This window comes from Crocodylus porosus, unplaced genomic scaffold, assembly GCF_001723895.1.
Source record: "Crocodylus porosus isolate Cpor-Errol unplaced genomic scaffold, CroPor_comp1, whole genome shotgun sequence".
Classification (NCBI taxonomy): Eukaryota; Metazoa; Chordata; order Crocodylia; family Crocodylidae; genus Crocodylus; species Crocodylus porosus.
Window position 1 is genome coordinate 525,699 of NW_017728900.1, and position 13,623 is coordinate 539,321.

Below are 13,623 nucleotides of genomic sequence, written 5' to 3' on the forward strand. Positions count from 1 at the left end.
TGGGGCTTTCAGGTTTTTTAATTTAGTCATTTTCTTGGAAAAAAAAAATAAGGCAAAAAAATCAAAACAGAAACAGAGGGATTCTCTCTCTCACTTTAGCTGACCAGGTGTCCCTCCAAGGGAATCTGGACCACCCTGTTCCCTCTGCCATGCAGGGTGGACTTCTGGGCTCAGCCACATCCCTGACAGCTGGCAAGAGGAAACCCTGGGTGGGCAGCAGGCACAAGCCCCAAACTGAACAAGTGCCGCCCTTCACCCTGGTGGCCGAGGCTCTAGTCAAGGAAAAGAAACACAAAACCCCCTAAGAGAAACATACAAGGAAGGCACCTCAATGTGTGACCCTCGGCCAGGGGTAGGGGCCTGCAGAGGAGGATGCCCTTCAGCTGTGGGGCTGGCCTGGCTCAAGCCACACACCTCCTCCACGGCAGCACCTACTGAACGTCAGGAATGGGCTTTGGCAGCTATCTGAGCTCAGCAGTGAGGACTCTGGACTTCAGCCTCCCCACTGCAAAGGGAGGGGTGCGTGGCTTCCACTGGGCATGAGAGGGTGGGAAGAAGGAAGGGGGAGAGGGACAGCCTTGCTTGTCCCCAGGGAGGGGTCACCCTGGGGGAGAGATGAGATGGGGGCAGTGAGTGTTACAAAACCCAGGGTCTGTGGGAGCAGAGGAGGAACAGGAAAAACAACCAAAAAAAAAAAAGTTAGGTCTCTCTCCATATATATAATATACAAGTATCTAACAGGTGCTCTCTAGGCTAGAGGCTGCTCTTGCTGCCACGGAGGAGCCATCCATCCACATCCCAGCTCCCTGCCACCAGGGCTTACCTGCCTGCCTGGGGAAAAGGGCCGGGGGGAGAGGTGGGGGGGAAGGCAGGGCAGGGGAGTGAGGGGCTGACAGCTTCTTGTCAAATCCTGCCATGCTCTGACATCAGACTGGAAGAGACCAGCTGCTTGAGGGGAGGATTCCAGGAGACCGAGGCCAGCCTCAGGCTCTCCAGGGAGAGGGCTGCTGTGCCACATCCCCCATGGTGGGGTGGAGATGGGGATGTACCCTCAGCCCTGCACCAAGGGCACCGACACTGCCCTCTCCCCAACTACACCCAGCCTGCATGCGTCCTTAGCTCTCTACCAAGGGCAGGAAGGGACAGACTCCCATCTTGCCAACACAGGAACCATGGTGATCCCAGACACCCCTCATGGAGATTTAAGTGTACGTGTATATTTGGGGGCGGGGGGGGTGCTTTTTTTCTCACCCCCTCTACCCTTCAACCCCTGTGGGGACCTTCCCTGCTGGCCATGGATGTTAGGAGTCAAGTGCTTTTTTCTGCAGCAACTCGGCCTTCCCCATCCCCCTCCCTGCAAATTGGCAGGGACTTCAGCCAAGCAAGACCGAAGACAGTCACGTAAAGGAGCCAGGGATACGGTAGTCAAGGGCAGAGTGCGCATGGGGCCCCCAAGCCACCTGGGATCTGGACTTCATCAATGTCAGCTTCGATCAGCTAAGGCAACCCAGCCAATCACCGCCACCGGCTTGTGCCGTGGGCGACTGATTTGCAACAAGTGATTGGTTAAGACAGACAGACGCGAGGGAAGCGCCAGGCAAGGAAAAAAAAAAGTCACATGATTGGCTGCTTCCCTCCAACCTTCCTCCTCTTCCTTCCTTCTTCTGTGGCTAGCTCAGAAAATATCCGGGCACATGCTCCAGTCCTGCTTTTCCTTGCTTTCCCAGTAGCCTCCTTTGTACACATGCGCTATCTCCTTGGTGTCAGGGTCCTTCTTGCGCTCAAACCACAGTGGCTTGTAGGGGTCATAAAGAGTTCCTGTGGGGAAAGGAGAGAGAGTTAGACATATTCCAGCATGCTCTGCTATGAAGTGGAAGAGGCAACGGTAGAAGCTGGGTGGGCCCATTACTGTCCCCTTACCGTCCTCTGTGGCCTTCACAGCATCAGCTTCGCGCTTCTTGCGAGACATACGCTGCTTCTCCTCCAGGCGCTGCTTCTCAGCATTGGCTTCATCCCAGCGCCCATTCTCCATGAGGCGCTGGTCAGGTCGTAGCCTGCTATCGGTAGGGGCAGTGCCACTTTCGAGGGCGTTAAGGGTCAGAGCCAGCTCTGAGAAGTAGTACATGTTCTCTGCGTTTTTCCTGTACCAATGGAGTGACAGAGGCAGGCAGACAGACAGAGAGTGAGGCACTGTACTTACCAGCTTGGGTCACATGCTACCAGCCAGCAAGAAATTCAGCCTTTACTGGGAGGGGAGAGGCATCCCCCCCAGTTCTGCCACTAGTTTCCATGCTCCCAGAAGAGAGATGGCAGCTAGTGCAAGAGAGGCACCCACTGCAGATGCTGTGTGGCGTGAGCCAGTTCCCTCTACCGCTGCCCAACAGGCAGTGAAGGGGCCCTGGGCTGCCCAGCCCTACTGGCCTCGCCACACCAAGTCGGTGCCTGCCTGCTACTCACGGGAGTGGGTTCCTTTTCCACAGCAGGAGCCTGGTGTCCTCAGCCTCATGTGCCTTCTGTCGCCCCTCAGCGCCATTCTCCCCACCGCCTGGCAGCACCTTGTAACAGTCCATCTTCTCATCCCAGGTGCCCAGCAAGATGAAGTGGACCTTTCCTGATGGGTCCATCACCTCCCCTGTGACCTGCCAGGAGGGAAAGGATGGGAGGATATAAGCATCTGAGCACAGCAGGACCAAGCACTTGCCCATCACAAATGGACAGCACCAAGTACCAACTTTCCAGCTCTTCAGCCCCATTTCCCAGTGGCATCCCCCACCCGCAAAACGCATTGCTCTCCAGATCAGCAGCCAGTTTTGATCAGAACTGATATATAGTGTGGAGACTGGGGACACGGGCCTGCCTCCGTGGAGCACTTCCCCCCATTCTAGTATAGAAGCGTATAGTTCTAACCCTAGCCTCTCTTACCCAGTGCCGCCCCAGTGTGCCTGCCCCTTTCATTTCCCGCTCTCTATTTCTCAAGGTCCTGGGCTACAATGCCCCTCCCATCCCCTGACATCAGCTCCCTGCCATCGGATGGGCCTGGAGTTCGGCCCCTTTACCTTCCTGGCCACGTCCCGGGAGAAGTAGCTGTAAGGAACAAACTTTAGATTGCACTTGTCGCCCGTCTTGTGATTAATGATCTCGATCTCACCTGACTGCAAGGGAAGAGAAAGGGTCAGGTCAGCCAGTCTTGGTGGCATCGATGCACACCCCAAACTGACCCTGGTTTACAGATGGGGGAAACTGAGGCTCAGCAGTGCATCAGCCTACTCAAGCTCAGTCAGTTGGTGACAGAGCTGGAAAGGATGGCTTCCATCAGCTCTCATACAGCAGGCTCTGGCACAGTTCCCACCTTTGTCCCTACTGCTGCTGCTCTGACTCACCTGGTCTATCCACAGTTTCCCAACAATGATGTTGTGCACAGTGGTGGTGACCTTCTTCCAGGTATAGTGATTGCCGCTTGAGGGGAAGATGCAATGGATGGTACCTAGGAGGGGGATGTAGGGGGGACAGTGATCAGAACAGCAACCTCCTGCTCGACAGATCACCAAGTCAGCTGTTCCACAGCAAGACAAATGTCACACACCCAAGACCCTGCCACCATAGATGTAAGGCTGCTATGACACTATGTGACCCAGTTCCAAAAAACTATCATGTCCATCTCTAAATAATGGAGATACAAAGTTCGTTCTCTTTTAGGGAGTGCTCAGAGAAGCAAAGGAGAACCACTATGGAAAAGAGCAAAGCTTGCTAATGAATGCAACTTTAAGAATGGTACTTAGGCTAGCCAGGCTGCTTTTGTCCAGCTTCAACCCCAACCTGCACTGGTTTTAAGGCTGCTGCTGTGGTTCCCCTAATTTACCTGTTGCAGGTTAGGGTTTTAGGTCGGTGTCATCAGGGCTGATAGCAGTCTTACACAGAGTTTAGATTACATTTGTATGGGATGATTTGGACAGAGATGCTCCTACCTCAGGCAGGGGATTCGACTAGAAGACTTCTGGAGGTCCCTTCCAGCCCTACTTCTCTATGACCTGACATCTAGTTTGATGAAGGTCACACAGTAAGCATTTGCCTACATTGTCTTGGTGTTGTGTCCAAGGGTGCTGCCAAGAAGCGTGTGCACCCACTGGGCCAAATCCCATTCTACAGTGGACCTAAGTACACCCCCATAGCCACTGTCAGGCTGTTTTGATGTGCTTCCAGGAATATGCTTGTGGCACTTGGCAGCAGCTGTGCTGCCACCTCAGGAATGAACAGGCAAGGTGCTGTGCAGAACAATACCCCGGGCATGGCTGGAAGGAGGCACAGGGCAGCCCTCAGTGGCAGGGTTGAGCACAGACACCTGGCTTCCAGCCCAAGGTTCTCACTCTGCAGGCTCCAGACTTGTTGACCCACTACCACAGAGCACAACTGTGGCCCTGTATCCAAGTGATGTGGCAGATGCAGCACTGAGCTAGGAAGGAGTGAGGGGAAGTTAGCAGCAGGAGCTAACTTCCTGTAGTGTGCTCATTTTCCAGGAATGGCTGGACATACAGGCTAGATTATTTGGAAACACAGACACTCCCTTTTGGGGAAAGTAGAAGGTCATGCTCAGCTAGCCCCAACCATACGAGTTGCCCCTCCCCGTCCATACAGTCCGTTACAGCAGCATGTGGAAAGCACAGACAAGTAGGGAGCAGACCGATTCCTAGAAAGACTGAGAACTCGGAGCCCTTGTAGGGATCACACCCAATACTTGTCTTTCTGCCTGCAATGGGAAGCAGCGCACACAGGCACTAAAGGGCCTAGGAGGGCCAAGGGCAGATTTCCTTTGCCAAACCCTGGAGCATCTGGGCCAGTGCTGAACAGGCTGCAGGCAGGGGCAGGCTAAGGGGGCAGTTGGCCTTGGATTCTACTTGGAGGTAAAGGTTTTGTAATGCAGGCATGCCTGGCTGTGAGGTTCTCAGGATGAAGTGAAGGGCTTTGCTGGGGAAGTAGAGATGTGAATCACACCCAGTATTCAAGGAGCCTGGGACACTCTCCTTGGACCAGCAAGCATTCCCAATGCTGCCAATGAACCAGGGGCACTGGCAACCTGAGCACAGGGACTAACCGAGGGGCATGATGGAGAAGTATTTGCCACGGAACTTGCTGGTGATTTTGATCTCCTGGCGAAGCGTCCAGCCATGCTTGGACTCTGCGTGGTGGGCAGCAGCAGGAGGGTGGTGGCTTACCTGGAAGAGATGGGGAGGAACAGAGCACATCAGGATGAGACAAGCACAGTCAGGCAAGGCATGGGGCATATGCAGACACAGCCCTGGTACCCCCCAAGAGAGGACACCCAGGCACCCACTCAATTCTAGAAGGTGCAATGCTGAGGAGACCCAGTGTGAATGCTGCCCATGTCTGGCTTGGGTGGGTAGGGCCTGAAAGGCAGAGAATGAGGCTGTTGGTCCTGCAGACCTGCTCGCAGAGGGAGCGGTAGCCGGTCTCCTCCAGCCGGTCCAGCTCAAAGGTCTCGCCAAGGAGTGAGTTGAAGGGCTTGCTGGTGCGGTAGACAGTGGTGGAGTAGGACGACACGGTGAAGGCAGCCACATAGCACAGCTGCTCCAGGGAGTTCTCGCACTTGGCTGCTCGGTCCAGCAGCGTGTGGTACTCCAGGTCCTCAGTGAGGCGCTGCAGCATGGACAGGGGCTCATTGAAGTTCACCTGTGGACAGGAGAGAAAATTCAGATGCTGGAGCCAAGCACAGGGCAGGGTTCTCTGAATAGCCATGAACCCCTGGGGCTCAGAAGCTGAACAGAACAAGGATGATCTTTGCGTAGCCTCTGGGCCCTGATGGGCCATCAGGGTTGGAGATCAGTCCTCCCAAGACAGAAGGCATAACTTGCTCCAGAGCTCCCCCTGCAGACTGGGGACTCACTGGCATGGGGATCTTGGAGAGCTCTTTCCCAATGCAGTTCTTCATGATGCTCCACAAGTTGAGGCTGTAATTTGGCTTGTAAGGGATGCGAGTCCTCTTCTCTTTCTTGGTGTCTTCTGGCAGGTGCTTGTACTGAAGACAAGACAGAAGACCCATCAAGCCAGGATGCAACCCCCACCCCAGAAGGCTAAGCTCCAGACTTTTAAGGCCAAACATGACCTCCTCCTTTCACAGTTCAGTCCACCACCCAGGTCTTCCAGCTGACTGACTGACCCCGCTCTGTGGCCTTCATTCCATCTTCAGCCCTTCTCCTCTGCAACTTTCCATGCCCTGGAATACCTCTCCTGACCCACCAAGCCTACTCCCTTTCCTCTCAGCACACAATCCCCAGAATGAGTCTCCCCCAGCAGGTTTTCATGGTTGCCTAAGTCTCCATCACTGCCCACTGAGACCACAGTCTCCAGATCTTGGCTTTACATCTACCAAAAGCACAAAGTACAGTGATGGTGCATGTAGTGCCACTAGCCTCATGACCGACTAAATCATGGGTGCAGTCACAACCCCTCCCCTGCAAGGCTCATTCCTCCCTTCTGGAATCCTCCTTCCATCAGTAGCAGCAAGACCAATCACTTCCAGCCCCCACCTCTGGGACCCACCTGCTCATCAAGGCTGATGTCACTGCTGGTGCCGCTGATGTTGCTCCCAGTGCGTCTGTAGGGAGTAAAGAAGGTGAAAATTAGTATGCTACCCCTCACTCCCTCCTGGCCACCAGAGATGAAGGCTTTCTGAGCTGAGGAGGCAGCTTAGAGAGCAGAGCAAAGACGCAACCTCCGGCAGAGAGATGCAGAGGCCTATGCCAGGCAGACAGCGACACCTTCCTGCTGCCGGACCCAAGAACCCAGTGCTCCAGAGAAGAGACAGGCAACCCATGACCACTCACAGGCTCATGAGGAGAGGGTGCTCTTGACCAAGTCTGGAGATCACTCACTTGTGGCCCATGGTCTCTGGCATGGTTATGATCTCTGGGGCATCGAAGAACTCATTATCATCATCCTCATCACTCAGGTCCCCTTTTGCTGGGCAGCATTGTTCTGCAAGGGGAAACAGCAACAAGATCCATGCCCAAATGGTCTTCCTTTCTCCATCTGTTGGGAGTCTGCAGCTAGAGCCCAATGTGAAGCGACAGTGTGCAAGTAAGGGATTCCAACTACCCCAGGCCCAGTGATAGCAGCAACAGCAAGGAGGCAGGCCAATAACTCCACCCTCTTACCTTTCGAAGAGCCCCCACTGCCCGGGGCATTGGCAGGCAGTACAGTGGCCCCCCGGAAGGCTCTCTCCAGATGGTTGTGCTGCTTGGCTAGCTGCTCCAGGGTCTCCTCCAGACGGATGCGCTGGTCTCGCTCATACTGAAGAGACTTCTGCCACTTCTTGCTGTGTGTCTGGGCCAGCAAAAGGAAGTCTCTGCAGGCCTGCAGGGAGAAGCACCTGTTACCGCTCCCCATCTGGGCTCAGGGTCTGTGGCTGCCATCCAGCACATGGCTGCTGTCTATAGATGCCTCAACTCCCCAGCCCCTTTGTGGTGCTCCAGGATGCAGATGAATACATGTCTTTGGGATTTCTTGGTCTCTAGCACAGGGGCGGGTAAAGTCTGGCCTATGGGCCAGCTCAGGCCCACAGCAGACTCCATTTCCCAGCAGCCCATTTGCATTGCTGGGGCCAGTTTCCATGGAGACCTTAGTAGCAGACACCTCTGCTACTGAGGTCTTCATGGATACTGGTCCCAGCAATGACAGCGCGAGGCCAGGGGTTCCAGCACTGGCACGGTGCATGGCTGGGCAGGGGGCTGCTCTGGGGCCAGAGCTGGGATCTTGCAGCGGTGACTGTGGTCCTGAGCCAGGGCAGACCTGCAATTCATTGCCTTGCCAGAGCAGCTAGGGCCAGTCTCCATGGAAATCCTGGCCCTGTGTTGTCACGGCATCAACCCTACTGAATTCTTCATGGAAGCCAGCCCCAGCGATGTGAGCAGGAGCTGCTGGGAAATGGAGTATGGCCACTGGCTGGGGCAGTGAAGGTCTAGAGTCAGGCAGGCTGTTGGGAGGGGATGGGGAAGGGTGGGGGCAGGGACTGAGCTCAGCTGGGGACAGGAACATCAGCAACAGCATGGCAGGAGAGTAGTTTCCCCACTCCCTCCCCAGTCCCCTTGGGAGCAGGGAAAGGGAACCCCCTTGCCTATCCATGCTGCTGCTGTCCATGTCTCCAAATGAACCTGCTTTAGGAATTTTGAAGAAATCCCTGGAGGCCCCCCATGTTGCAGTGCAATCCAAAAAGCAGGGTGCAGCTGCACCACTGAACCTCCTTTGAGTCTACCCTCAAATACCCCTGCTCTACACTATCAGCTTTGGCTGGATTAATGATGTCAGCCACAGGTGTAAGTAGCCAACACCCCCAGGGATGTGGCAGTGCCAGCAGCATCCCCAGGATTTGGCAATGCCAGCAGAACCCCTGAGGTAGACACAGCAATGCCAACAGGCTTCTGTCTGTGAAGCCTGCATCATTCAGGAAGGTATGGCAGTTGTGGTGGCAGAAAATAAAACAGTATTTACTGGCATATGCTGCTTCTCCACTAGAGGACTCTGCCAGCTTAGCTACAGAACTGGGAGCAGCTCTGCCACATAGGCATAACTACAACAAACCTGGATCACCTCCTGAGAAATGGCCTGTGCCATCAGGGATGTGGCCTACAGCCTAGGTCCCCACCTCTCTTTGGGTCAGGGCACAATGACTCCGGGACAGGCAACAAGCTGCAGCCATTTCTGAAACAGAGTCCTGCCCCATGCTTCTGCAGGCTCGCTCCCCCACCCACCTGTTCTCTGCCCACCACACAGCCTGGCTCGCTGTGCCCTGTGAACAGGGAAAGCCCAGACAGACCTCACAGCAGATTCATTGTAGCATGGCAAGGCTGTGTACATTACGGAGTGCTTGTGTTGGCAGAAGACGGACTGGTGCAGGAATCTATTGGTTTCCTGTACTACCTTAGACAGGAGAAGACAGTTCCTCTACCACCTACCCAAGGCATGGCTGCAGCTCAGAGACCACTCTCCTGCAATAGTGGTCACAGGGCCTGATGGGGGTCAGGTCCTCAAGTGCATCACAGACATGGCAGTTCATCACTATCCAGAGCCATGCCAAGTGCAGAGGCCTCTCCCCAGTGCACTCCAGTCTAGAGCACCACCTACTGGAGGCTGCGAGCTTGGCAGATCCCTGTGAACAGGGACACTCACGTTGATCATAGCATTGGAGGTGATGCGGAATAGTGTGGCACGCTCGTTGACTTGCTTGATCTTCTCGTTGCTCTCAGCAGGCAGCTTGAGGGACTCCAGCTCACTGAGGGAGCGCTGCAGGGCTGTGCCATGCTTGGCAATCAGGTCGTTGCAGGTGCTCAGGTCCTCCACCTTGCTGGAGAGGGTGCGTAGTGTGGTCTGCAGCTCCGTTTTGTCTGTCTGAGACACGGACTCCTCATCACCAGAGTCATCTGGAAGCAGGGGCAAGGAGAAGCAGCCAGGTCACATTCAGATGGGAAGAGACACAGGGCAGAGCCAGCCCTCATACCCTCCCTTGCTCCTTGGGGATGGTCAGGACCTCTAGTTCCCCAGCTCCACCAAGCCCTGGAAAAATCAAAAGTAGCCAACCAGCTATTTCTACAGAGATAGTCTCTTGTTGCGAACCAATCTGGGAAGTTGGAGATGACTGGAGTAGTTGCCACCTCCTGGCTGATCGGTAGCCTATGTGATCCACACTTGGCTACAAGGCCTGAGTCTTTGGAGTTGACAGTGCAACCCTGCATCTCTAGGCATGTTGCCAGAAGTTAGGCGGAACTTGGGGTCTGTGTTTCTCAAAGCAAAAAAGCTCACATATTAGGTCTGCTACCAAAGGTTGGAACAGGCTACCAAAGGTTGGAGCATCTCAGTCACTCTGAGAAACATCCAGAGTGGGTGAGGGTTACTTACATCACCCAAGTGACCCATGCAGGTCACCGGCAGATCAGAGTCCCTCCAGTACAGTCTATACAAGGCTACATTGATTATCTTTATTTAGCTGTGAATGCAGCAGCCCAGCTGCCTAGCAAGCAGTATTACACCCTGCCATGGGCAACTGATGCCTCATGGGGGCATGTGCTCCCCCCAGCAGTGGCCAGTCAGTAACTGGGGGATTGCACTGACTGGGGGTGGGGTGGCCTGCAGCTGATTGGGCTGATCCAGAAACATGAGTGGTGCTCCCAGAAGTTCCAGTGGCACTTCTCCTGGTGCCCCCACTCCCTGGACAGCAATTGCAGGGGGAGAGGGAGAGGGGGGGCAACAGCACTTCCACCTGCCCCCCCCGCCTGTCACCTAACCAGGGAATGCTGGCTGTCAGGGGGTGCACCAGCACTCTCAGGGGCCCCCATGCATCTCCTACACATTGCCACGGACACCAGCTACCAATTCCTTCTCCAGCCTTGGTTTTAACTGGAAGCCCTAAGTGATTTAGGTGTTGCCATGTTCATCCATGTGATAATCAAGACTACTGAAGTACTCAAGCCCTGGCTGAAACATGAAAGAACTGGAGGTACTTAGTCTAGAGAAAAGATGACCAATAAGTCTTGAAACCCAAAACTAATTAATATGATGCACAGCCTCTTCAAGAGGATGAGCTATCTCAATGCTTTGGAAGCTCGTAAGAACAGATTAAACAAACACTTGTCTAGGATGGTTTAGGTAGGGATGATTTTGCCTTGGCAGGGGGCTGGCTCAGATGGCCTCCTGCTGTCCCTTCAAACCCTATTTTTCTACGATTCTAAGAGGGGCAGAGCATTAGGAGGTTGGGCTTCTCAACTTGTAACTAGCTTTGGCCTAATTGAGCGGCAGCCTGCTTAACCTGGAGGGCACAGTATGGAGCTGGAAGGGGATGGTTTGCAAAATGAGTTCAGGGAAGATGGTGCTTATTTCCCCCCCACAAATAAAAAAAAATAGACACATGGAGGGGTAGGGGAAGGCTTTTCTTCTTTTAAATCAAGTATTTTCCCACCCCAAAGCCAAGATGAGGAAAGCTAGTACAGGCAACACTGTTAAGAGGCTGCAACAAGAAGTGCCTACCAAGACTCCACAGAAACAGATCAAGCCTAGATGTCTTAGGGAAGAGATTTGATCAGAGCATATGGCTGGGTTTCCTGGCATGTGAGAAGCATGTTGAACATAAAGGCAGCCAACTCAGGCACATACTAGAGATCTGGGAGCTGAAGTTTCAGAAATATCAGAGCTGTGAATCCTGGTCTTCTCCTGTCATCAATATGCTGAGATAACAGTCAGGATTTCACACTGGCAGTCAAGGAAGAGCAGACTGCTGAGCTTTGATTAGTCTGTGATAGGCCAAAGGAGAGGGAGGGGAATATGTAGATGTCTGGAAATCCTCAGGGGACAACTGCAGACCAGTATCAAATATCTGGGTGTTATGATGAGAGAGAGAGAGGCCATAATCAATACAGCGTAGTGCAGGGGTGTCCAACCTTTTTGAATGTGGGGCCGGATCATGAACTTTATCACCCAGTGGGCCAGCGAGCCATATTCATATTTTATCACCCCATGGGCCACATGTTGGACAAGCCTAAATAAGGCAAAGCTGGCATAAACCCCCCACCTGTGCTCAGCTAGTGACAAACTACAGCAAATGATGTCCTAGACCAGCCATCCCAACAACTAGGGCCCCTCTTCTGCCTGCTACAACCACCATTTGAAGGCAGCCCCAGAAGAAATTTGACAGCTGTGTTAAAATATGTGACCAAACCAACGTAGCCGGTGCTCTCATGCCACTGCTTCCCTAGGCCTTGCCCACACCAGCAACACCACTGCCCAAAGTCTTGGCAGTGCCTGGGCAGACGTGGCTGGGGCCCAGCAAACGCGTGAGATGGGGGATGGTGCAACTGCAGGACCGAAGCCAGTTCCCGGCCTGGCAGGGTATCAGGCCTGGTCTGTCCAGGGCGGCTCCTGACAGGGGAAGGCCTTGGGGGAAAACGGGCTGCTCTGCTCCTCCACGCTTCCCTGCGGCAAAGGCAAATGGCCCCCAAGAGGGCACAGGCAGCCGCCGCAGCAGGAGAGCAGCACCTGGCCCAGCTGCAGGGAGCAACAATCCCCGACCTGGGCTGCCCCCGAGCAGTGCAGTCCCACGAACTGGCGCTGCTCGAGGGGGATTGGAGCAAGGTGGCCGCTGCACCGCAGCCGCTCGCTTATCCACCCGCGTGGCCCTGCTCATCATGGTGCCCGGCCACCCACACACATAGCCCTGGTGGGCTCAGCACTGCGAGCCCGGAGTGCAGGGCCCAGCGGACACTGGCTCCTGCTGACTTGCAGCGCAGGGGTCACACCATGACACTGCCTGCCAAGGCCCACCCTGGGGCTGCTCTGCCCTGCCAACTGCCTGTGCCGGGTGCTGCACCCCGTTCCCGCCCTGTGGCCACCGAGCCCAGTGGGTCCTGGGAGGCGGGCAGGTCACCGGGGGCAAGGGGCCGAGCTAGAGACAAGTAAAAGCGGGCACTGTCCTCAGCTCATCCCCATGCCATGCAGCCCTTGGGGTGGTGGCAAGACCCAGCTCACATGACGTGGGAGGTCACACGAGCCCGGCTCCCCTCCCTTTCCCCACCCTACTGTCCCGAGTGAGGGACCTCGGGCCACAGAGAACAACTTGGCAGGCCGCATGTTGGACAAGCCTGGCGTAGTGGCTAGAACAGTGCTTCTCAACCGTTTTAGACTCAAGTCACCCCTTCATACCTATTTTGAATTTAGTGGCACCCCCTTGAAAAAACAAACAAACAAAACCCAATTAATTTATAATTATTACAGTGCATAAAAATGGCGCTTGAAACATTTTTCAAACTGGACTAAAACCTGCATGAATAACCATACTATTATAATAAGATACTTGAGTCTAGAAGTGCCCCATTTAGGATCACTGTTCTAGAAAGATATTGTTATGGACTCTGTTACCCTGGGGTCTGAACAGCCTAAATCTTTAATGTACCTATCACTGGAGCAATACCTTGAGGCAAGACCATATTGTGAGGCACAAAGCCTAACAGTCAGATTCCACTGCATGCTGAACACACCTAAGTGGAACATCAGGTAGAAACTGCTCATTTTGGATACATTGCCTAAAGAGGGTGGGGTAGATATAGTAGGGGGTGAGAGGGTGTGAAGAAAAAAAAAGAGGCAACCTTACAAAAAAGGCAGGGGGGGGGGCGGGGTGAAGAGGCTTTCCCTACAGGATGGCCTGACAGCAAAGGATCTGGTTGGTACAGCTGGGGCATGTAACTCTTACCTTACCTCCCAGCCTCCTGCATGGGGTTGACAGCCATGTAACCATGGTACTGGAAAGGGAAGAGAGGTGAGCACTATCATTGGGTCTTAAAGAGAGTGATAGCCTGTCTCCAGAATCTCACTGGTTTATGCTTGCAGCCACTTCCTACTCTGACCATGCACAATGTCTTTGGGAAACAGAGAGGCATGGCAGGGCCAACATGGCAACCTGGAAAGGATCTCACAACAGCCCAGGGTGCCACAGCACCCCAGCTGAGAATCACTGGGCTAGAGCATAGGACTAGGAAGCAGAACACCTAGAGTGTCTATCCCCAGCTCTGTTACTGGCCTGCTGGGCTAAGCCACTTCACCTCTCTATTGCGGCAGTTTCCCCAACTT

At 54.3% G+C, this 13,623-nt stretch overlaps 1 protein-coding gene across 1 annotated transcript in view; it reads right to left on the reverse strand.

The window, feature by feature from the left end:
* Positions 1-13,623, reverse strand: part of OSBP (oxysterol binding protein) — a 15,334-nt gene continuing 1,711 nt past the window's right edge. Inside the window, exons 2-13 of the mRNA XM_019556660.1 lie at positions 9,181-9,431; positions 7,170-7,368; positions 6,888-6,990; positions 6,556-6,610; positions 5,900-6,031; positions 5,440-5,685; positions 5,090-5,210; positions 3,381-3,484; positions 3,057-3,152; positions 2,458-2,639; positions 1,921-2,141; positions 1-1,818 (exon numbers count right to left, since the gene is read on the reverse strand). Coding sequence (XP_019412205.1) covers positions 1,676-1,818; positions 1,921-2,141; positions 2,458-2,639; positions 3,057-3,152; positions 3,381-3,484; positions 5,090-5,210; positions 5,440-5,685; positions 5,900-6,031; positions 6,556-6,610; positions 6,888-6,990; positions 7,170-7,368; positions 9,181-9,431 — 1,853 coding nt within the window. The 3' untranslated portion in view covers positions 1-1,675. The remainder of the gene's footprint in view (positions 1,819-1,920; positions 2,142-2,457; positions 2,640-3,056; positions 3,153-3,380; positions 3,485-5,089; positions 5,211-5,439; positions 5,686-5,899; positions 6,032-6,555; positions 6,611-6,887; positions 6,991-7,169; positions 7,369-9,180; positions 9,432-13,623) is intronic.